This window comes from Toxotes jaculatrix, chromosome 10, assembly GCF_017976425.1.
Source record: "Toxotes jaculatrix isolate fToxJac2 chromosome 10, fToxJac2.pri, whole genome shotgun sequence".
In the NCBI taxonomy this organism is placed as follows: domain Eukaryota; kingdom Metazoa; phylum Chordata; class Actinopteri; family Toxotidae; genus Toxotes; species Toxotes jaculatrix.
Genome location: NC_054403.1, coordinates 18,916,507 through 18,940,308, shown reverse-complemented (window position 1 = coordinate 18,940,308; position 23,802 = coordinate 18,916,507). Strand labels below are relative to the sequence as shown.

General features: G+C 41.0%; 1 protein-coding gene across 1 annotated transcript in view; it reads left to right on the top strand.

The window, feature by feature from the left end:
* Positions 1-634: 634 nt before the first annotated feature.
* The window catches only part of LOC121188991 (dystrophin-related protein 2-like), a 48,330-nt gene continuing 25,162 nt past the window's right edge, over positions 635-23,802 (top strand). Inside the window, exons 1-2 of the mRNA XM_041048964.1 lie at positions 635-800; positions 17,045-17,201. Of these exons, the coding sequence (XP_040904898.1) occupies positions 754-800; positions 17,045-17,201 (204 nt within the window). The 5' untranslated portion in view covers positions 635-753. The remainder of the gene's footprint in view (positions 801-17,044; positions 17,202-23,802) is intronic.

Genomic DNA, 23,802 nt, shown 5'->3' with positions numbered 1-23,802 from the left:
CAGGACTCCCTCTGCCCCAGACCTGGATTGGGTCTCATCTTAAAGAGCTGCTAAACCTGATATTGTTGAATATTTTTTTGTGAATTTTAAGCCCATACGAGCATGAACTGGAGCTTTAACTTTATTAACATGAAGTTAAGCTTCTAGGTTTAGGTCAAGTGTCCTAGTTCAAGAACAAACATGGATTTAGTCCAGGCTCCTCCTATTTTCATGGCTGGATTAACCTGTCAGGAAGCCCCAGGGCGCATTTTGCTGTTATGCTCCTTTGGACCCTCCTCCTTATCTATTTACCGAATGTTGGTGTGGTCTGCTGTATAGTATGTGTTGCTCTGGGTGCAGTGCAAACAATAAGTTTGAGAAATAAATCTGTGACTTTAAAGGCTTATCAGACTCCAAAACACAGCACAATGGTTTATGGTACGATGTGAAAGGACTTCAGTGCTTTAGAAAGTTATCACTGTGGCAATCGTTTTCATCTTTGTTACACAACATTCATGTTACCTTGCTGGCTGCAATGATGTTGCAATGGCTTTAGGTATTAGCACAAAATATTAATTACCAGCAGCTGATCATAAAACTTACTTGGTATCTTGCTGTTTCTCTTTTGTTGTCTGTGTGTGTTTAGCTGCGGGGCGGCCCTCGTGGCCGGGATGCCACTGTGTGCCGTGCCAGTCCACAGTGGACGGTGAGGGGCAGGAGGAGGGGACCGAGTGCAGGAGACTGAGAGGAGGCGGCCCGCACCAAACAGGAGACATGAACCTCTGCTGGAACGAGATCAAACGCAAGTCCCACAACATCCGGTAAGAGGACATTCACACTGATTTTCACAGGGGGACAAAGCATTTTATAAAAACCTGTAATAGTCTGGAAGGATGGATGTTTTCAGAGCTGTGATGCTGTATGTATCTGAGAGAAGAGAGTGGCAGCACTGGAAGGTTCTGAGGTCATACAAAGCGCTTTGTCAGCTGCTGTGGAGATGCTCAGCTCTATGGCAACAAAACTGCGGGTTTCATTTATTCATATACATCTTGTCTGAAAAGAAATAAAAATATAAAAATGCTAATTTCTTTCATGGCTTTGTCAGCATACATTAGGTTTCAATGGGGTCATTTTCCCAACACAACATTTGATCAGTTTCAGTTTTATATAAACTGTTTGCCAGTTAGTACCGTGCCATCACTCACAAGCACGTTTGTTTGTTTTTTTTGTATAGAGAGTTTACTGCACATTTCTTAGGCCACAACCTCAGGCTGGGACAGATCAAGACACAAAACCAAAAGGTTTCCTGCATCACAATGAGCCTATTATAAAACAAATTCAATTTTTTAACCCAGTTTGCTTCAAATTAGCCACTGATTGCACGTACCCACTTGACTGCACATAGATGTGTAAATGGAACTAATAAAAGCATTTTTTTAGATTGCTCTTTTGGCTTTTGGCTTACCCAAAGTCATAATTTTATACACACTCTTAATTGCTGGGAAATTAGTACTTTTGCTAATTAAATAATAAGTGAATATTGCTCTTTTAATGACTATGGTAGTTGCTTTTTTGTGGTTGTATCTGTAAGGAAACATTATGCTTATATGCTCAAGTTTAAGTCTAGCCAGTCTCACACGGGGAATAGAGCCTAATGATGTCTATCATCTCCTGTCTCAGCCTTTGTTTGTTTTTCTTTTCCGTCCTAACGATTCCTCTTGTTGCCAATCAGGGTCAGTTTTCAGGCAATTAAAAAAGTATTGTCTAAGAAAGTGCTGTCAGACAATAATGCATTTTTCAATGCTCCTTCCAGTCAGCTTCTTAATTATTGATATAATATGGGTTTATACTGCCATTGCGCAAGATACACTCCAGAGATTTGCCAGTGAAAAACAATTAGAGGGCATTCATGTTGTTCTTTGATGCTTAATTGGAAACTGTCCAGGTTTGCTGCATCATTTCTGTTTCTTCACTTCAGCTGGCATTCTGTTTAGACAATTGGCCCCTTAATTGCTTACTTGACCCTGATGTATCTAGGAAGAGGGAGGGGGAGGTTAAGGAAGGATAGCTGTGAAATTGGTTAAGACAGTTTCCCCTGCAGTCCTGTGTAATGAGATCACTATAGATGGCCTGCAGTGGCTGTTTATACCCGAGCTACACTCTGACTTCATCAGGCTGAGAGAGGAAGTGGGGGAATTGGGGGGGTGGGGGGTGGTGGTGGTACAGGAAGGAGTCAGTGGAGGGATAGAAAGAGAGAGATAGGGAGAGAGAGAACAGACAGCTGGGATGAAATGTGAGGGGTGGAGGGAAGAAGAATATAAGAATGAATGAATGAATGACAAAGAGCTTCAGTGAAAAGCTGTCTAACCTTGAGGGTGAGTGCTGTCCAGAGGAAACGTCTGACTGCGTTTAATGCCAGCGGCTGGACAAGCGCAGACGACTGACTTTATAATAGCCTGTCTGACACTGATTGACAGGTGGTTGAGGCTCTGTTCCAATAAAAGTCATGACTGTTTCCTTCTATCCTTTAAACTCTCTTTTACATTATCCCCTGTATAATACTGTACCTTGACTGGAATTAAATTGAACAAGACTAAGACTCTTCAGCAGGATTCAGGTATTAGACTCACTGAGACTCATTTCATCAGTCTTTTTTTTAATGTTGAATGTGTTTTGTTTGCTCATTTGTTTTAATTAATTTGAGAATAACACACATTTTTATGCCCAAGGGTTCCCATCAGTAACTAAAGGCAAAGATTAAGTCATAAAATGGATGTAATGAATATACACAGAATGTATGTTCCGTGATGCACAATGAGACTGGGGACTTAATTGACATGTTATCCACAAATAAGCAGTGGCCTCCATATTTTAGCTCCACTCTCTGTTCAGGCAGCCTGCCTCTTTTCACATTCACATTCAGTTCATACTCAGAGAGACATGAATGTGTGTTAAGAAATTTCACCAAATATCACGTCAAAGCTCACAGTGGCACCAAAGGGAAAGTCAGTGAATCACCAAAGTCTGTTGGGTGGGCGTCTCGATATTTCTGTCTAGACCAAAGTGGCTGACTGACCAACATTGCTGTCACTAGCCCCTCCCTGCCAGCATAGATAAAAAATAATCATGATGAAATGAAAGCATCTACATGCACCTGTTTCTGAAAAGATGCAGAAGATTTAACAAATTAAAGTAATTAAGTTAAGGAGTAAATAGCAAAACAATTCTCTAAACATTTACAGATGGCAGCAGCACAGAGAATTTATCAGTGTGACACAGTGTCGCTCAGATAATTGGACTCAACGCTGACAACACAACGTGAGATGTTTGATCACTTTTTTTGGCACCTTGTATTGGAAGCAGGCAAATTCATTACACTGTGAGCCACTCCACACACACACCAGCTGTTTTGCATGTGTTGTTGATGACAAAACAATACTTTGATGCCACTGGCAAATAATATAGACATGTTGTGCTTATTGTTGTGTGCTTTGTGCTATATCAAGTTGTGGTTTAATGTCTTATGTGGAATTGAGATAATAGCACTAAACAAGTGGACCCCAGCAGTGTATTGTGCTGTGTCTATGATAATCACCACTGAATGATTATGAATATATATAAAAGAGGCATTTATTACCACAAGCATATTGCTGAGGCCATTCAGCCATCTGTAACTATTGTGTAAGAAAAAACAGTGTGAGTGTGGGAGGTTTCAGTGAATTTCTGCTATTTGCTCAGTATAGACTGTCTGTATTTGAGAAAATGGTGTTATTTTTCTAATGGTTGTGTAATTCAGTGAACAATCAGGTAATGGTCTGGCATTCTTTCTTCAGTCCTTCATTTGTGTCCATTCAGCTGGACTGAACATGCCTTTAACACATTTGTAAAACCAGAAAATGAAGCTTATGACAACTTCCTCATGACTTGTGCGAGTGAGACGTCTCTTTAGACTGTGGAAAAAGCATGTGAGGCTCATATGCAGCTCTTTTTTTTATCAGACACTTGAATGATACATTTCAAAGTATAAAAGAAAATTTGTTTTTAATCCAACAAATCCCTCTGTTTCTGAAGCTATTATAGTTGTATAATATTGCCTCTCAACAACGCTTTGGGACAAATGGGACGAATTGGCTTGTGCATGCAACTGAATGATTTGAGGTCAGCCAACAGGGACGCACTCATCCATATTTTTTTTTTTTTTTAAATACTTTCTGGGGGAAAGTTTGCCCCCTCTCTACAACATCTGACGTTCACTCTACATTTGAGTGTGGCCATTGGGAACAACTACAAATGCTAACTATCAGACGATAAAACTAGTTCTATTCCAGTATAACCCAGTCCTTAGTCTCGATGTAACTCATGCTTATTGTGTGTTCGTGTTAGTGATGTGATCAAGGCATATTTGCGCTGAGACCAGCTCTACTGCATCCTATTCTTGCTTTTGCATGCTGTGGCAGTCAAAAACAAACAGCTTGTTGCTGAATTATCACAAATCTCACCCAATCAAGAATCAGCACAGAGTGCTTCTTAGTCAGTTGCAGGTATTGACTAGATTCGTTCAAACAGTTTTTTCCATCTAACAAAACTGATTACAGTGTTGTCCACACCCCTAACAATACCAGGCATTGTTGAGGTTTGGGCTGTGCCACATAGTGAGGTGCCCACTGTTTTGCACTGCAGGGAATGCCCACCAGGGTTGGTGTGGGTGGCTTGGTGGCATGCTATGAATTTATTTGCCGCATGGCTCAGATAACTGCAGAGAGCCAACCACCCACGCTTAGCGTCTGTCTGAGGGCAAGGGGAGACCTGAGTCTGTTTTTGTCTCTGTCTGCTTTTGTCATTACCACAATGTTCCTGTCTCTATTCACAAATGAAGCTACGCGTTGGTACCCTGCTCATTCGAGGTCTCTTTTACTCCCATTCACTCTCCCTTTCAATCTATACCTTTTTCCTCTCCCTTCTCTTCTCGTCTTCTCCGCTTTTGGTACTTTTTTCTCATACTGTTCCACCTTTATTCTTCTCCTTATCCTCTAATCCTTTCTAGTGCCTTCTACAGACATCCCAGGTTTAGTGCAATGCCCTTTGGTGGTTCTGTGCCCCACTTTCCCTACATCATCCTCAGGCAAGTTACAGTATATTGCCTGCAGGACTTATTTAGCTCCAATTACATCTTAATGATAACTCTATTGTTCAAGGTCAGGGGTGAAAACCTGGTGCTGCTAGAGGGGTTAGCAATACGATGGCAGGTGTGGGGGACTCTGTTGGGGGATTGAGCCATCATTCAATCAGCTGTTTGAAGGAATAGGTTTTTTTCTTTCACTGCTGCCTGAGAATCATTTTGAGATTCAGCGGTTTATTTCAGGGTAAGAAAAAGGCAGCATTTTTCCAGGATGTTATGTATATGTATATTTGCTCAGGTTCACAGTATTACTCTGTAATACTGATGGATGTGGTTTGAGCTGCAAGGCCAAATATTGCAAATGTGACCCACATTTCAGGTTTTTTACCTGATGTTCCATTTGTAAGCTAGTGACATTTTTTGATGTTGCAATTAATTACTTAAGCCTTGTAATAATTAATACAGCCTGCACACGGAGACCCATTCTCTTTTCCGTGAGAGACTGCCTTGACGTCACGGGCATCTCACTGGGTAAAGGCTGGTAAACCAGTGACTGAAGATTTATTAAAGAAGGAATCACAGCTCCAAAACTTTTGGGACAGATGCCATATCTGGTGGCAGAGCTGAGGAAAACAAACTTTGACACACTTTAATGATAAAACAAACCACTGGGGAATTAGGAGCTCCATGAATAATTTGAGTTACTACTTTCCGTGTGTGAGCATGAGTATGTAGGGCTTGAACTTAAACAAGAGTGAGGCTGTGAGGAGAGCACTGAGCTGTGCCTTCTTACCCATCATCTGGTGCGGAACAAATCAGAGGTGGTCTTGCACAGATTAGGGACAATGTTGGACTTTTTGGAGCACTACAGTGTCTGTTTGACTAGCAGGAGAAGATAATCAGGTTTTGTGCACACACTGTACCCAGGCATGCTGAAACGGTTTATATGGTGCAAATCAAATCCCAGAAGGAGCGAAAACATTGTGCTGTTGGAGCTGCAAGAACAATGAGGGCTCAAGGACTGGAGATGTGCTTTGCACATTAGTCCTGTTTACTGCAAACCAAGACCTGTATTGAGGTCAAAAGAGGACAAGTCCAATAATCCATGTACATAATCAAGGAGTTTGAGTTATAAATGAAAAATCAGCTTTTTGCATGTTTTTCAGTGGATTATAATTCATTTGTTTTACTGTTTTGTTTACAAAACTAACTCATGTGAATGAACCTTTAATAGCATCATAAAACAACAACTTAATTTAGTTATTGTGAAGTGTTAATCAAAGCATTAATCATTTAGTGTGAAAGCAGGTCCCAGTCTTGCGTTTTGATGTTTAGTGACTAGGACATTAGCACTAAAAATGTTGTCTTTTAATATGCTAGTACACCTGCACATACAGATGGATGACAATCATTTCATGCTTCCATACACAGAAACAGTGATGTTCAAAACGGCCTTGTTCAGCACAAGAGCTGCTGCTACAGTATCACACATTTTTCAAACTTGGTTCACTAAGATGCAGACAATTACCGAGTGCTTTAACTTGCCCTCTGTACGCACAATTAAACAGACCTTCTTCAACCTGTGAATCAGAAAAATGTTTTCAATTCCAAAACATGCAGTTGAATGACACCTGCGGCCTGAGGCGTCATTTACGCTCACTTTGAACTCTGCGTGTTTTCACTGGTTCAAAAAGATACTGAACAGTGGAATTACTTTGATGAATTCAGGCAAAAAAAAACACGCTGATCTCCTTTATGCGTCAAGCTGACTCAATAGGGGATAATCTGACAGCAGAGACTGTGGTGCTGTCTATAGAGTATTGATCTTATACAGTGCCTTACACTGGTGGTGTGCAAACCCACCCCTTTATAGTGCACTGCAGACAATGAAGTTGTGTTTAAAGCTACTGGATGTAATGAAAACAGTAGAACAGAAGCTTTTGACAGAAAAGGCTAGACATTGCTTTACACCGACCAGAAAACCAAATACAAATACAGCCTCCATGTGTCTCATTGACACAGAAAGAAAAGAGTAAAGAATAAATAGTTTCGGAGGGGAAAAGAGTTTCTCTGAAGTTCAGTCACTTAAAGAAATGATGACTGGAGATGATTATATCATCCCTTGTTAAATGGGAGCTAGGAAGACTTTATTATTGTAATAACTGTAAGACTAACATCAGCAACAGCAAGGGCAGCAACCACAACACTAGAAATAATGATTATTATTATTTGGATGACAGAGAGACTTTATTGAAAGAGGTAGTGACTTTTGCAGCAACAGCCACTAAGCACTGTTTGTTCCTGCGTTTCTCATTATGGGTCTCCAGCTTACAAAAGCTGCTGGTTATTTGTTAGAGCCTGTTTCTGCCAAATGTCCAGCAGCACATTGATCACACTGTGTTTTAGTGAACCACTGTGATAAATGACCTATCTTCACTCACCAGTGTCTGCCCCAATCCCCTAAACCCCATGTTTCTGTCTGGAATCCCAGTCTTGAAAATATTTTAAGTAGGTTAACTGTCAATTTGACTCCAATTATTAAATATGTGAATAATGAAAATGCCATAAACTGCTACTTTACCAAAACAAGATGTAGGGATATTTTGTTTTTGTCAGCTTCTTGCTGAGTAGCTGTGAGGCAAAATAAACCATTTATAAAAAGCATCTTACATCACAATCAAAGTTAACTTTTATTTTGTGCTGGAAGTCAGATAGGCTACAACAGTGTCACAGTTCAGCAGGAGATGTGCAGCTAGGCTAGCAGCCACAAACAGGTGCTCTCATCCAACTGTGCATCCTGTCTCATGCTGCCGTTGGACTCAAATATTGGACAAGAATGGCTGACAACAGTGGAAATGAGCTGCTCATACAACATGGGAGCCTCTTGAGGCAAATCTGTGATTTGTGAAATTATATATAAAATTTCACTTGACATAAACACGACTTGGTGTGTCTTGAAACCTCGTGGTTTATGTCTGTGGTCATGGTCAAAAGAAACCAACTCTGACTGACTGAAAACAGAAACGAACTATCTTGCATTAAAGTCTTTTTGTTGTCCCAACCATCCACCCTACATACTCAAGTCATACTGCAGGTGCTAGAGGCTTTGTCACTTGAACATAAACATATGTCCTTTATTGGCTTTTGTTAAAATGACTTCAGCTGTCGTTCTTCTTGGGAGGACAGGTTCACGAGGACTATTGTAGCCAAAACTATTGATATTTATTCTAGTAATATAACCACCCATTGGACACAAAGGAAAACAGGGAATCCCTGTTTTCTGCATGGCCCAATCAGCATGTTTTTTTTTTTTTATGTCAGAGCCTTATAGATGAACACCATAAGGGAAACACTGAATTGGTGTAATAATTCTACACAGTCACATAAATGGTGATAAACACACAGATCTATATCCTCATGAACACAAAAACACTCACTGATGCAGTAAAAAGGAACAATAATTCTGATGGAAACTGCTTACACTTACACACAAGGCACACATGCACACATTAAACCTGACCAGTACTATCCCTGCTTCACTTTATAGTCTCCACACTTACACATACACTGACCATGCAGCACTCTTGTTTAAAGAGAGGAGTGGGATTGTCTTATGACCGTTTCAATAGTGGTCTCTGTTGCATCTTATTTGACATCTTTTATTATTTTCAAGTGTCTCCTTTTTCCACAACACCTCTTACACCCCTTCTACTATCTGCTGAACTAACAGAACTCTGCATTTATGCTGCATTATATGCTTCTTTTTTCATCTTTGCGAGCTCATCTGTTTCTGTACATCCATGAGTCTACATTTCCACTTGACAGAACAATTTAAAGGCACAAGATTCACTCACATTTTTACATACCAGTATAGAGTGAATGAGAGTTCCCAACAATACATGAACCTTATTAATCTGACACACATAATATTACCATGTCGATGTTTATTGTACATACCGTAGGCATCTCTGTATATGTTACTGTAGGTGTGTTGAAATGTAGATGGTTTGCCATGAGGTCCGTACTGAGAATACAGAGCTAGCTTCTTGTAATCGCTAGCTGAGGACCCATAGTTGGTGATGCATGACATTGTGCCATAAAGTATTACGCACTTCTTGTGGGAGATTGTACCCATAGGGCAGGGAGTGAGAATGAAAAAGGCACCATTCTCCCTAACTCAAATCAGCGTATCATCAACATGATTTTGAAGGTGTTATTTTAAGGTAGTCAAATAATTTTGCTTTAAAACTACACAAGTCAAGCCTGTTCTTATTCAAATGACAGCATCATAATCAGACTGCAATGGAGGCGACTCTATGTTCCAACTGAGAGTTGGCAAATTTGTTTTATTTGTGATTTGAAACCTCAAAGTTAAGAGTGATTTTTGAATAGCAGTACACAAACTCAGAATCAAAAGAAAGCTGGATTCATCAGTGTAAGATAATCAGCATGTAGCCCGCAGTGTGAAGTTTATTGTGGCCGTTTAGTGTTGCCATCACTGGAAGCAGCTGGCAAAAACTGTAATAAATTCAGAGTCACGTTCGGATCAAGAAGCCAATTGTGATTTCTCAATTCTCCTGGTTAGCAGAGGAGAAGTGTACTTACATGTCTGTGGAACGGCAGCAGTATCAGGAAAAAGGAAGGTGGTGTTGTAGCTGCAGCAGTGTGGAGGTGAAGATTCTTCTGTGGAAACTGGCAGGACAATGCAGAGACAGAGTGGGACACCTAGCACAAGAAACAAGGAAAATCAGAAGCTGCAGCTCCATTCTTGGCTCTGTTGGTCTAACAGGGATGTTAAGTTTTAATCCCATCTTGATATTCTTTTGTATGTAGTTCTATGTATGTTACAAGAAAGTTCTAGAGGCCGCACCCAGGCAAAAGCCCCCCTCCCCTTCCCTGCTGCGAGAGGGGCCTGTGTAATCTCCAACATCTCCCTCCAAGGGCCCCTCCATTAGAAGTCCCTTGTTAATCCGGTCTGATCTTCTGCGCCCTCCAGGAGGTCTTTGATTGTCTTTGAATGTAAACACCAGTCGTTCTTTGGCGAAGAACTAGTCCTGAAGGGTTTGTGTATCTTTTGGGGGTAGCCTGGAATGGATCACACCTCAGGAAAGTCTAAATCTGGTGTTCTGCTCAGAAATATCCTACACTCACAAATCTCACTTAGACGGTTTTTGGAAGAAACGCTTTAGGCAAGGCATCAGTAAAACTCCTCCACCGTTAGAATAAGTCCCTGAATGCATCACATATGACACACTCTACCCCTACAGTGCAGAAAATCTGAAAGGGAAGCCGAAAGAGAGAGAAATCAAGGAAAGGCTGGCAAGCATGAACATGCAGTTTACAGCTATCATGCCACATGATTTATTGAAGTTGAAGTTGAAATTTTTCAGTTACCTACTGCTGTCATTTGGGACCACCAATGCATGCATGTAGGCTACATTAATCTCACACAGCATGCTCAGTCCAGGTGAGAGATGGCAGCTGCTCCCAGTGACAGTGATCCGGGGTATGAAGTTGACTTTTCATTATGCTGGGATATTTGTGGTTGGCTGTACCATGAGTGACTATGATCAGAGCATGTGAAGTGGGGTTACTTGTGTCTCCATACGTCATGACAGTAAAGGTAACTATAGGATATTTAGTTAGTTTAGTTAGTTTATTGACAAGATCAAGGCAACGGGCCTTTTTGTCTAGCTATCCTCTGTAGCTCTTAAAACTGATCTGCCTACAGGGAAACAAAAAAAAAAGGTACTATTGGATGATATCAATTATGGATACCAGTTTCACCCTCAAAAATTCAATTCAATATCACTCAGGCTCTAGTCTGAATGTGGGAGAAATTTAACAATATGAACACTTTTTTTTATAAACCTGGGAGTGAGTGTGTCACTATAACCCCACCGGAAACTGTTCTGGATTCTAAGAAAGAAAACAGAAAGAGTAAAATACCTCACAGCTCTATGAGCAGAAAATAACATTCAAGGTTAACACGTTTCCACACACTATTTTTTCCAGGGTGAAAGAGGGGACAGATGCACTCTGGTTCAGATGCATGACGTGTGGAAATGAACTAAGTCTGTACTTTCTGTAGCTGCTTCACAATAAGAGTTTTCCATTGGATTGGCAGAGGAAAGCTTTAAACGTGAAGCAGCAACAGGAAGGGTTTGACTTGCATTAAAATGACTGGAGCATAAGAGGAGCAAAGGTCTGAAACAAAGCTCCAAATCAGAGCAGCTCCTATGGGTTGCTGGATTGAGTTGTACAGAGTCAGTGGAGAAATTACTTCTTCACACAATCATTGAATTATCATTTCAAGGTATTAGTGATGTAACTGAATACAAAGACGTTATTCTGATATGCGCAGATAATGTGCTCTGAACAAAAAAAACATGGGGGTGGTGTTTATTTTTATCTCATAATCCAGATCCCTGAAACTGTCTGAGGCTTGACAGAAGTTGGGAAACCAAAAGCTGAATTTAGAGTAATGTAATCCATATACAGATATGAATATAGTTATTGTTGTGACATGAACACATACAGACAGTAGACAGACTTTATGTTATACCTCTATAAGGTACATAGACTTAATCTTTATGCTGTGTTATTTGTGTTCATGACCTCTCTGTGAGTTTGTATTCACTTCTTCGCTGTAGTGACACAATGCAATGCAACGACTATAAAATACAACACAAAGCAGTTTCTCTTTCAGCATATTGCCAGATTCTCTCCATCATGACCTCTTTAGTCTGCCCAAACTTGAACCCAGTCTTAACAAACTAGATAAGAGGGACAACATGACACGGTGAATGTGTCATATCTCAATCTACTTTGATTTAAGGCTTTCATAGTGTGGCATCCCGGGAGATTTTCAAAAAATATACGTATGCGCACCTTTGAATATATAACCTTTCAAATAAATGCAGTGCAGCTCTGTCAACCGGGCCCCATCACACACACCCTCGCACTTTTTGCCAGCTCTCGCAACAGCTCCTCAACTGCGAGAGAAAGGGAGAGAGACAGAGAGAGGGGGGAAGAAAGGAGATAGGAATGGGGCTGTCTCAAAGCTTCTCTGGGCCCTGAGGCAACACACTAGCTAGCTCCTCTCTCCTAAAACAGCAGAAACACTGCTTCTATCTCCTACGCATTAATTAATCATCGAACTGAGCACTAAGCTTCTCTCTGTTATCTCTCTGACTGATTGGGGAGTTGGATTTCTATTTGACAATGTTATTTACTTTGCATGTTAACTGTCAAGAAATGTGGGGATACAACAGTAATTAGCATGCAGCAGAGTTTTCGTGGAGTTACACTGAATACAAAACTCAAGGTTTGCTAAACAGCAATGCAATTTCATATTTACACCCAGAACATTGTGATTAGGATTCCTATCCACAGCCACCAACAGTGATGAGCTGATAGCAGTTCAGTGTCGTACTCAAGGACACATGGCTGTTGATTGTTTCCTCAGCTGTTGCTGCATGAATCTGTGTATTCACGTTCCTAACAAAGGTCAGTTTCTCAGATGTTGGGGCTGCATATTTTTATCTCTTCTGAATCCTTTGCATGAAACTAAAGCAGGAAATGAAAAGGTCTACAATCTCTACTATGACAATACCTCTTATTTTGACAACCCGTCTCAGTTCAGACTATCTCATCATCATCATTTCCCTGTTGAGATTGGCCGTCTTTCAATCTTGAAACTGTTGTCTGTGATGCCGAACAGATGACTCCGTATGTTGAGTGCATATCCCGTGCAGAGGACAAACACAGGAAGCAGTCTGCCATGCACTTAAGTCACTCAGCATCCCATTAACCCATTCATATTGATTATCGCTGGCGTTGTCATCAGGCCTATAGGGTGTTACTGAGCAATCCAAGGTGGGGACACACGCACACTTGCCATCGCACACACAGCACAAACATGAATGCAACATGAATAGTTTTTGTTTCTGATGATTTTGGCTCTTTGTTATCCTCAGACAGATACATGGCTTCTTGTCAAAAAGATATTCTAAACAGACCCTTAATAGCACTTCAAGAAATAAACACATCTCCTAATAAACTGAAGGCGTGAGGATGAGTCACTTTCTAACACACACAACACACACATTTGTATTTCTAGACTTGTGAGGACCTTCATTGGCATATTGCACTCCCTAGCCTTTAATCTCAATCTTAAAGGATAAGTCTGATGATATTTTATATTTGTCTTATTGCCAATAAATCCCATGAAAATACCAAGTGAAAAAGTGCAGTGATCCTAATAGCAAATATTATCTTTGTATCCAAAGCCTGTCACAGCTTATTCCTCCAAACCATTAAAACACATCAACAAGCCACACTGTTGCACTGGGTGACAATTTTCCACGAACATGAACATGGGAACTGTAGTTTAGTTTGAGTCAATGCTGCATACACAGTCCTGGTCTAAACACTTGCTATGACTGGTTGTTTCACTTGTTGACAATAACAAAAATACAGAGTATCACCAGACCTCGTTTTAAGCCATCTTCTTTTCAGCTCTATGGAGATACAGGACTTCCATTTGCTTGGTTGCAAAAATCATGACTTCAGACGTCCACTGGATTTGTAAAACAACAACAGTTTGCTAACAAATTTGCATTACCAACTTTATAAGGTCATAATGTCCGTGTTGCATTTACAGGTTGCTGCTCTGTCCCAATGTGGCAAAAAAAAAAAAAAAAAATTCACTTGCAGGTTCATGTTGAATCATGCAGGTTCAAGGCCTAAGTCAAATAAGTTTTCACAAAAATAGTAGGGCACACTCACTTTGCCTGTTTCCTCCTCTGGTCCTTTCTTCACTGCATTTCTACACACACACACACACACACACACACACTCAAAAACCCTGGCATTTCATGGATCAGAACTTGGCCCATAAATAGCACTTAAATTAATATCATGATGTTTCCAGTGGAGATAAAATAGCCTCAGTCAGCCACCTATACTGGCAGACCTTAAACCTCCCTACAGCTTAGCAGGGCAGGAGTTGTTCTTGGCAGCACCCGCCATATGACGACGATTCCATTACAGCACAGGCAGTGCTCTATTTGTCTCACCCTCTGTGTGTGTAATGGAAGTAGCAGTGATGGGTTAGTGTGCTGTGAGCTGTGAGCTGTGAGCTGTGTGTGTGTGTGTGTGTTTGTTTGTGAATGTTTTCTGCATGAGCGTGTGAATCTCTGCTGTGTGCTGTGAAGTGTTTTGAAGCTTCTCCTCAAAAGTGCCAGGGTCGTCCTTTGATGGATGACCTTACTTAGACATATTTGAGGCCCTGGTTCGCTCTGATTTGAAAGCTTCAGAAACCTTGCTCCATTCACACTGTGTGCGCGTGTGTTGCTGTGTGTACGTGTGTGTGTTCACGCCTGTTATGGACTGAGAGCCTGTTCTGCAGGGGCCACAGAAAAAAAACAGTTCCTCTCTTATTCAATTACCACAGCAAGCAGAGCTGGAGGGGCAACAAGAGGCTAGGGGACAGCACGGTCTGCTTCACACAGGTTTCCTGACACAGGGTTGAACAAAGAGGCCTATCAATTCTGAATGTGCACTTACAAGCTTGATTTCACCTTTCTGTCTTTTACCCTTAAAGTCTCAAAGCTTTTCCCACATGCCCTCCTGTAACAGGCATCCCTGAAGTGACACCTAATCCCTCATGTGTCAGAACTCATCTGTGCCAAATTCACTTTGCAGGAAATTGCCTCACAGTTCTTTGTCAGTCACAAATGTGACATTGCTGACGGTGGCCTGCCAATGGTGCCCGACCAGAAATGCTGGATGATTATTTCCTTGGACTCTTCATCATTTAGTTGTGCATAAGTTAAACCTCTGTTTTGCAGAACTGTATCATTGGGATTTTTGTGTCTGACTACATTCAGACTCATCTTAAAGTGTTCCTCTGGTTTCACTCATGCTGTCGTCTGAATATCAGTCCAATTACATTTTTGTAGTGTTCCCCCTCATTTACAGTCGTGAGCAGTGACACTCTTTCTGACTCTTGCTCTCTCTCCCACTTGTCATCTCTGATGTGACTGTGCTGGCAAATTGTGATGTGCAGGAATAATGATATTTGTGTGCTGGCTTCTGGTGTGTAATTGAAACAGTGGGACGCTTTCACACACCCCGACACCCCACCCCTCTAGTGCCAGCTGTGCCGCTGAAATTAGAGCAGTGGTTTCCTCAGACATCTCTCATGCTGCTGGCAGGTGGCAAGCAGATAAATTCTTTCTGTTATTTGTTCCTGGTTTATCTGCAGCAGCAACCTTTGACTCTGTGTCTCTCACCTTGTCTTGCATGTGCCACAACATATACACTATCTGCTTGTTTTGCGGCGACTGACAGCATTGTGATATAACACTGATGCAGATACATGTACTGTATAGTGATGTCCATATTAAGAATTGGTGTTTTTGGATCATGGAGTATGATTCAGCTTGGATATGATTACTCATACATAACAAAACACCCAGTCAGATGACAGTTTGCAAAGGCCCATTTTCCTTACAGGCTGTCAAGGTTTTCATGTTTTCACAGTCCATATGCAGTTTACCGTGATAACGATGGCAGATTTACCGTCAGAATGCTTAGTAATTTTTTAAATATTAGGTCCCTGATTTCAAACACTGGTAGACAGAAGCAGCTTCTCATTTTTAGTCTGCCACAGTTGATTTTGCCAGCTGAAATGACAAGTGTTACTGATAGATTCTATCTGCTCTAGCGAGATAATTAAGTTAACATTAGCTCCATGACTTGTTCGAAAATGCTGTCTTTGGCTGACTGAAAAAGGTTGACGATTGATGATTTATGTAGAAGACGTCAATATACAGAGTAGGGTAGATGTATGAGCAGTGTAGATCTAGTTATCACTAGTAAAAGTGATAACAAAAATAAAAGATTGAACTGTTATTTCAAACTGACAAGTATGTATGCCAAGCATCCAAACCGGGGTGGGTTTGGATGCTTGGCATACATACTTGGAAAAGCGTGGCAGGCTTCTCTATTGTTCTTATTTTCAAACAGTTTGTTTCAGTTATAGTTACAAGAGAAAAGTCTTTTAAGATGTGGACAAACTGATGTGTTTGGTGAACTTAAGGTGCCCTTCGGAGTTTTCTTGTAAACAAACAAAAGTTTGCTCCATAGTGCTACTAGAGGTCAAAAATTCCACAGGGAACCTTTAATGCTCGGGTTATATATCAAGTCATGAATTTGATGAGGGTTTTCTGAAGTGTAAACTTTCCCAAATCCAGTAAAGAGCACGACAGACCTGTTAGCTGTAACCACCTCCCACACTGTGCATTTGCTCGTTGTGACCAGTCTGTTATAGTAATACCATTAACAAATTTAATGGTTAATTAATTATCAGTTATCATAATTATCACCACCCATGCTCACATACAGCATTTTCCAGAGTGACAATGAAATTTCAAGTGTATTTCAATCCAATATGACTCATTCCAAACACAGGTATGGTCCGCAGGAACAGTAACTCACACACCTGCAATTGGTATACAGTAGCTGCCCAAATTAAGAATAGCTTGGACTAAAGAGGCAATGAAGGTCATGTGCTAAATACCCTACAGTAGGTCATAAATTGCATTGAGACATTAAAAAGACATAGCAGTTTTATTCAGCTTTCACTGTTAACAGGTCGCTGACTGGCTACAATGTCATTTTTTAAAAATCTGACCCAGATGATCAGTGGGCAAAGGGTCTGAAAGTTATGAGACACCCCATGCATTATTAATGGATTGCAACTGATTTAAATTCTATATATTTGACATCTTTAAAGTATTAAGGTTTGGATGCTAACAAAACTAATATGTGTTGACATTCTGGACAGTGGGAGGCAGTAACCAAATGTCATCTGCAGTATTTGGTTTGTGCGTTGGAGAATGTTACCGTTTGCCAAACTAACTGTGTGTGTGTTGACAGGGTGCGGCTAGAGGCATTCTCCGACAACAGCGGGAAGCTGCAGCTCTCTCTGCAGGAGATCATAGAATGGCTGACAGCCAAGGATGAGGAGCTGTCGGAGCAGCTGCCCATAGGAGGCGATGTGGGGGCCGTCCAGCACCAGAGGGAGTTCCACCAGGTAAAGTGGACAATAATACCTTTTGAGTACAAATATTACACATTCAAATATTGATGGGAGAGAGTATTGATTCTGCCCAAGGGGAAATTAACTTCCACAGTGTGTCGGCTCTCCCATGACAAAGATACACACATACAAACTTTTACAGTCAGCCTCTTTCAACTTTAAAGTCCTGTATCTGCACCAGTATGGGAGCAGTGGGAAAAATGGATTGAGGGTGTGCCCAGGGTTATGTGCTATGATCTGTGCAATGCTTGTGATGGCTCTGTCATTGCAGAAGGGGGAGAATTTGTTGTTGCTGGAAACTGTTAACATGGGAAAGAAACTTGTGCAGTGTTATAGGTGTTTGTGCTTTTGCAGGGCAGCAACAAAAGGTGAGGAAAAAAACGGAGCTCTGGGAGTTTGTAGATAACAGAGAGTCTTTGCTGGCAGCTTTTGTAGTTATCAGAGATGATTGATCAAGGCTGAGTTTATTGTCCAGCCTGAGTCAATACTAGATAGTTCAAACTTTCTTGAAGTTCTGCTATCATTGATACCACTGATGAAGGTGAGGCTCTGTGCACTGCAGTGTACTTTGGGAGTGCCAAAAAATAGTTCCAACTGGCAGCGCAAAATGAAAATGAGTGGTTTATTGAAGTAATTTTTAGTTTTTAATTTTTTATGTTAGAATCACTCTCTTTTTCCTTCCTGTACAACATTAAAATATTTTTGATGACTCATCTTAAACATGCGGGTGTACACATAGATTCATCCAATCGGGCGCCCACTTTCAAGTGATCCAGTCAAATCTGAAGGATTAGATTTGAATCCCTTTCTTAAATAAACCCCACCCACATATTTTGTTTCACTCTTCTCTAAATCTGCAGCAACCGATATCTTTGGCCTCTTGGATGCAGCTGAAATAAGCTACATCACACAGTCATCACCTTTTAAGTTCACCTCGAAAACGTGATTGTTTTCACACACTGCAGATCAGTCAGAGACACTTAGACCAAGGAAGTGGCCATTTATACCAAATGGTTACACAGTTTGGTAGAAAAGGTTCTGCTGGTGAGGGAGCTCTCAATGAATCCAAGCAGTGATGTGGATTCTGCTGAGAGAGCTAATCCCCTACGCAAATGTGAATCTTAACCAACACAAAATACCACAAAAGGAGGAGATTGCAGTGGTGGATGGATTTGTGGCAGCAAATAGGGTTGATGCGAAGTTGTTTTTGAGGTGCCCTGATGTGTGTAAATGGGGCCTAACAGTGAGGGAGTCTCAGGTCATGATTTTCATGATGTTACACAGATGTGGATGATCGCAGCATTGAAAAGGATACTGCACTGACTAGGACCAGTTGGCCAATACAAGCGCTATGTGAGTGGTGTGCCTGGACTAACATTATCCTTCATTTGTGGAGCAACATCATCATGCATTCTGAATTGTATTTCTAGCTACTTTGCAAATGTAAGTCCAATATTCATCCTTCTTTTAGCTCTGTTTTTGGTCTCCACCAACTCCTGAAGGAAATATCTGGCTCTTCAGCTGCTAAATGCTACACTGTGTTCACCAGCTAGCTGCTGTCTGTCTCCTCTTTTAGAGTAGAATTAGCTGTTTCACCTCAGTTTTAATCTTTGTGAGAATCCGATGGTGTGTGCAACGCTTCATAGTGATGTGTGTGCTGAATAAAAGCCACAAATGAGCTTTTTTTTTTATCGTGTCTAAACCCTTACTGCAGACCAAATACTCAGCACAATACAAACTGTGATGATTACCCAGGGGTAAGCTGATAGAACTGGTAGCCATTTTAACATTTTACTTAGAATAAAAGTTTAAGGCTTTAGGGAACATCAGTTAGAGTTGCTGACAGAGGAGTGAGCCACCTCTTCCCCTTTTCAGATAATTCCTCCATGGTTCAGTGATTTGAACTGGCCTTTAAATCCCTTTAAGGGCACACAAACCCAAAAACTCAGAGACTGAGACTTCATTGATCGTGGCACAAATCAGCACTTGTTTGTCTTCCCAATAAATATTTTCATCCTCACGCTGAAAGCAGCGAATCAATTCTGCCTTTAAAACCTTGAATCATAATTTTGCTTAAATTACTGGTTGTCAGTTGATTCTGCAGGACCCAGTCTGGAGGTTGAGTGACAGGAGTTCAACAGAAATTTAAATATTAATCTTCCCTTTCAGGAACACAGACCAAATAACATTTTCTACATACAACAGACTTCTTTGAGTCCTATACACACCCACACACGTGTTTCCTTTATTTTGTCTTCCTGGACATCTTCTCTCTCTCATCTTCTTCTCAGGTCTGTGTTGACATGTGTTGGCATGTACACACACTTTTTTGTTATTTTCTATTTTAGTTTAGCCATTGTTACCCATCTCAGTGTGATTCCACAACTAGATAGGAGCAAGTTGGACAGACCTAAAACTACATTTACATTTATTTATTACTTGAGAGATGCTTTTGTCCAAAGTGATGGACAAATAAGGTACAGTCCAAGCCACAGTAGCAGTATCCTTTTTTAAATCTCTTCTTAACACTCACTTCTGTCTCATAGTTTTTTCTTATCTGATGGAAAGAAAAAAATGGTTGTTGAGTTTTGCAATGCCTGGGCTTTTACATACCGAAAATAAGTGAAAGCACCTGTGTGGGTGGACCATACTTCGCTATGTTGTTGTCACACTGACCTGAAAGCCTCTGGCCATTCATAAACACACATGTACATTCAATTTGCCAGGGCTTTTGAATCAGACTTCTAGTTAATTTAGAAAGTGGACAGAATAATTGGAAATAGTTTCAATATTATGTCAGGAGCATTTGTTTTATTGAAGAGATCAAAAGAAAGTACGTGGCTTTCCTGTGTGTTAAAAATACCCACTGGTGGGACAACAACAAAAATCCCAAGATGTCCTAAGAGAGGAAAGCCTCTCCACTGAAATCTTTTTAATTGACATGCTATATAGCCTTGTGTGTGCAGAGTTGGGGAAGACTCTCATAAAGTTGGTGCAGACAGGAATTGCCCAGCAGGCTGATGTGTGTGTCTGTGTGTGTGTGTGCGCCTGTCTTCTGTTAGAGTCATACAGATTGTTGCCCTGTTCAAAAATATCTCAGACAAGCACAATCTGATGCAGTATCCAAATCATAATGGAAATAATGCTTTTAATTATTATTTTTGGAATAAAACAATATTGAGTTCCCATGATATATAAATCAAGAAAACAATATTCAACAAGATTTAAATTAAGGCATTAAAATGTGCTTGACTGTGTGTGTGAAGGATAGAAGTATTAAAATTTATGTTCTTTGGATTCTTCCCTCTGTCTGACATTTGGAGAAATGCTGCCTGGGATGTTCAGAATGTTCCTTCATTTCCCAGTGAATCACCTCAGTTGTGGGTGATGAACCCCATGAACTGGGGACTGGTAGACGCACACTCGTAATTGGTTCTGTAACTACAACAGTTTCCCTTTCCACCCTCCTAGCAATTTTCTTTCTTGTCATGTTGTGCAGTGTCTCTGAAAGGCGACTTGTATTGACAGTGAGAGGTTTGTGGTTCCCGTTTCATCCCACTCCAACTCCCACCTCAGCTAGTGCACTCTGAAATCAGCCTCCCAATTAACAGGACAACAAAAAAACCACTTGCACTTTACACCATACTGTGGTTGCTTTTCTCCCCCTTCCTCTCCCTGCAATTGCAAGTGCTGTTTTCCCTTTCCACTACTATCCCTCCAGCGTTGATTGAGGGATAGTGCAAATTTTGGCAAATTTGCACCATTAAAAGTACACAGAATTAGCTATTGCAGTTCCTGTTTGCAGTGTACCATTGGATGGATATACAACTATTACTGAATTACTGTGATACTGAAGAAAATGTAAAAAGATAGTTCACAGGCAAGTTACAAGGAGTGCTCAATCCAATCTTTAAACAACCATCACATTTTTTGAGATGGTGATCGGCGATAATGATATCCTTGGGAAATTTAAGTTGCACTGAATGTTGAAATATATGTATCACATCTGTGTGTTCAGACTTTGACTGAGCTATCACTATGAGAGGGAATAAGAATTTCAGGCCAAATCAGGTCAAATCAGGATGCCAGAACACAATAACTCATTTCCTGTTGTTTTCAGAGCTCCGGCATGCACCTGTCCTTTTCACCTCGTGCAGTATCTTTGACTCGTGCCTCCCCTTCAACTGTCCTTACAATTTGAAAACCTCTGCACAATGTTATTCAGTAGTATTCACTGCTGAACATCACTGAACTTCCTCTCCTATCCTATCCTTTCCTCTCCTCGCTTCTCCTCAAATGTCCCATTTTCAGCACAGCACGCCTTTATAATCTGAGATGCCTCCGCTTCCCGAGCGTCTGGTCGCTCTAAAACTTTTCCGACAAAGCAGAGAGGGAAATTGCATCCCAGTTTTCTATAGAGAATTAAAGCGTTTTAAGAAATGTGAATTATTGATCTTAAGTGGATTTATTCTGATGTCGTTTTTGTGTGTTAGAGTGCAAGTTCCCTCTGTGCTACTTCTTTTTTGTGTGTGTGCGTCTGCATGGTTCGGGAGCATGTTTATTGTATGTGTTTTTGGGCTGGGGATGGCAGAGAGTATGGGTAGGAAGATATGTTTTTGAGGGTGTCGCGTGTGTTTGGGTGTTGGGATAAGTGAGCATTTCGGCAATAGGAGGGATTTTGAGAATCTGTAGCAGCTGCAGAATCTTCTCTGCTTCCTGCGAGAGGGAAAATGAAATGAAAATTTATCCTCTGTCTTGTCAAAAGCACATTAAGAGAGGACCGTCCGAAGGGAGGAGTAAAAGAAATGCCATCAACATGTTTAGACGGAGTCAATGAAGTCATTTCCTCCCTCACTTTCTCTACTCCATGCATAATGTATCTTAATCTGATCTGAAGGCTTCGCTCTTAATGTTCCTTCAACCAAAGACGAAGCCTCTGAGTGTGAAATTTAGCTGGAATTAAAGTTTTAACATGACAGCTGGCTCAGGGAATCCATGCCTCGGATCCTCTTTGGGCGGCAAAGCAGCTAAACAGAGAGAATAGAGAGCTGAAGAGGATGAAAAGGGGGTAAAGGAGAAGGAAAGGAAGGAAGCAAGATGGAGTGAGGTTGAGGAGGGAATTTGTTTGTCATTAGAGAAAGAGTGGGAGAGAGGAAAAGACAGACAGCAGGTTTTCTACATGACTGTTGCACTGGGAATCTTATCTCATGCCACAGCTCCCCACCGCTACACACTTTAGCATGTTTGCTCGGTGCCGGCTGGTGTTTGCTGGCGTTTCATTGGGGGCTTTCTGTTTAACTCTGCTTGCCGGGTGTTATCAGGCCTGCTGGGCTCTGGTCCTGTTTTTTTTTTTTTTTTTTTTAATAGGCACTGAAACACTGTCATAGCTGCAGCTGCACAACCCCGCTAATTCCAGCTAGTAATGTAGATTTTCAGCTAAAATTGTAATCTCTTCATACCGTAAGAGGATTGAGGACGCTGGCTTCACCTAAATAAATTACTTTGAAGAGAGGGAATATCCCTGGCATTAATTCACACACCTGCAGTATGTTTTATACAGAACAAAGATTAGTGTAGGAGAATGAAGAAGGTTCACGCACTGGCTTTCTTCAAGGCCCTCGGGAGGCTCTGGGTATCTGCTCAGTGGTGGAGTAAAGGCTTGTGTGTGTCTTCTTGCACCGCTGAGCTCCTCGTCTGTCATTTGCATAGGGAGTGCTGCTGAATGTGGACCAGTGGAGCTGGGCTCTCCAGCTAATTGGCTCCTCTGTGCAAGTAGGCCAACTGACCAGTGCTCCCAGTAGATTTGGTCTCTGATTGTGCCCTGGGTGCTCAGCACAAGCAGACAGCCATGTAATCTCATGTGGTCCTGCCAGTAGATCAATGCCAGTGTGTGTTTGTGTGTGTGGTGTGTTCAGTGATTGCTATAGAAAACCCATGTATTCTATCGGGCCAGTTTTCGCTCATGTTTGCCATTTGTACTGTACGTGTTTGTTTGCTCCTCAGCCTGTGTGGCATGGTGTCATCTTAAAACGAGCCTATTTAAGATTTGAAGAAATAACATATTACTTCTCTTACAAATCAAAACTTGAAAACACACCCTCACCCAGTTCAGTACACTTGGGGGGTCTGCTACTACAGTCTTGCTTATTATGGGACTTGTTTCACGCTTTCACTGTGGCTTAGATCGAACTAATAGTCAGACTTCACATAGATGTCTAAATTCATCCGTTGCACAAAACTGTGTACATTTTGTACTTAAACAATTAATATAAACTTAAAAAAAGTTTATATTAATTGTGGGTAAATTAGGACTTTTAACTGGTTAAAAAATGTGAATGACAGAGCAACACATCAAACCCTTCAACTCTGTTCACAACAGCAAGGAAATGTTTGCCTAATGGAGGAAATCAACAGTTATAGGACATTTTAAAATCAGTTAAATTCAGTAAAGGACAGTACAAAAACCTTTCAGTGTCCACCAAGATACTGTGCTCTTTAAAAACCTTCTCATACTTGCTTCACAATACTGTTAGAGAACCACGTTATGAGTGATGTTTCGCCCCTTCCCTTTCTTTGTCATTCGGTGCCACTGGTC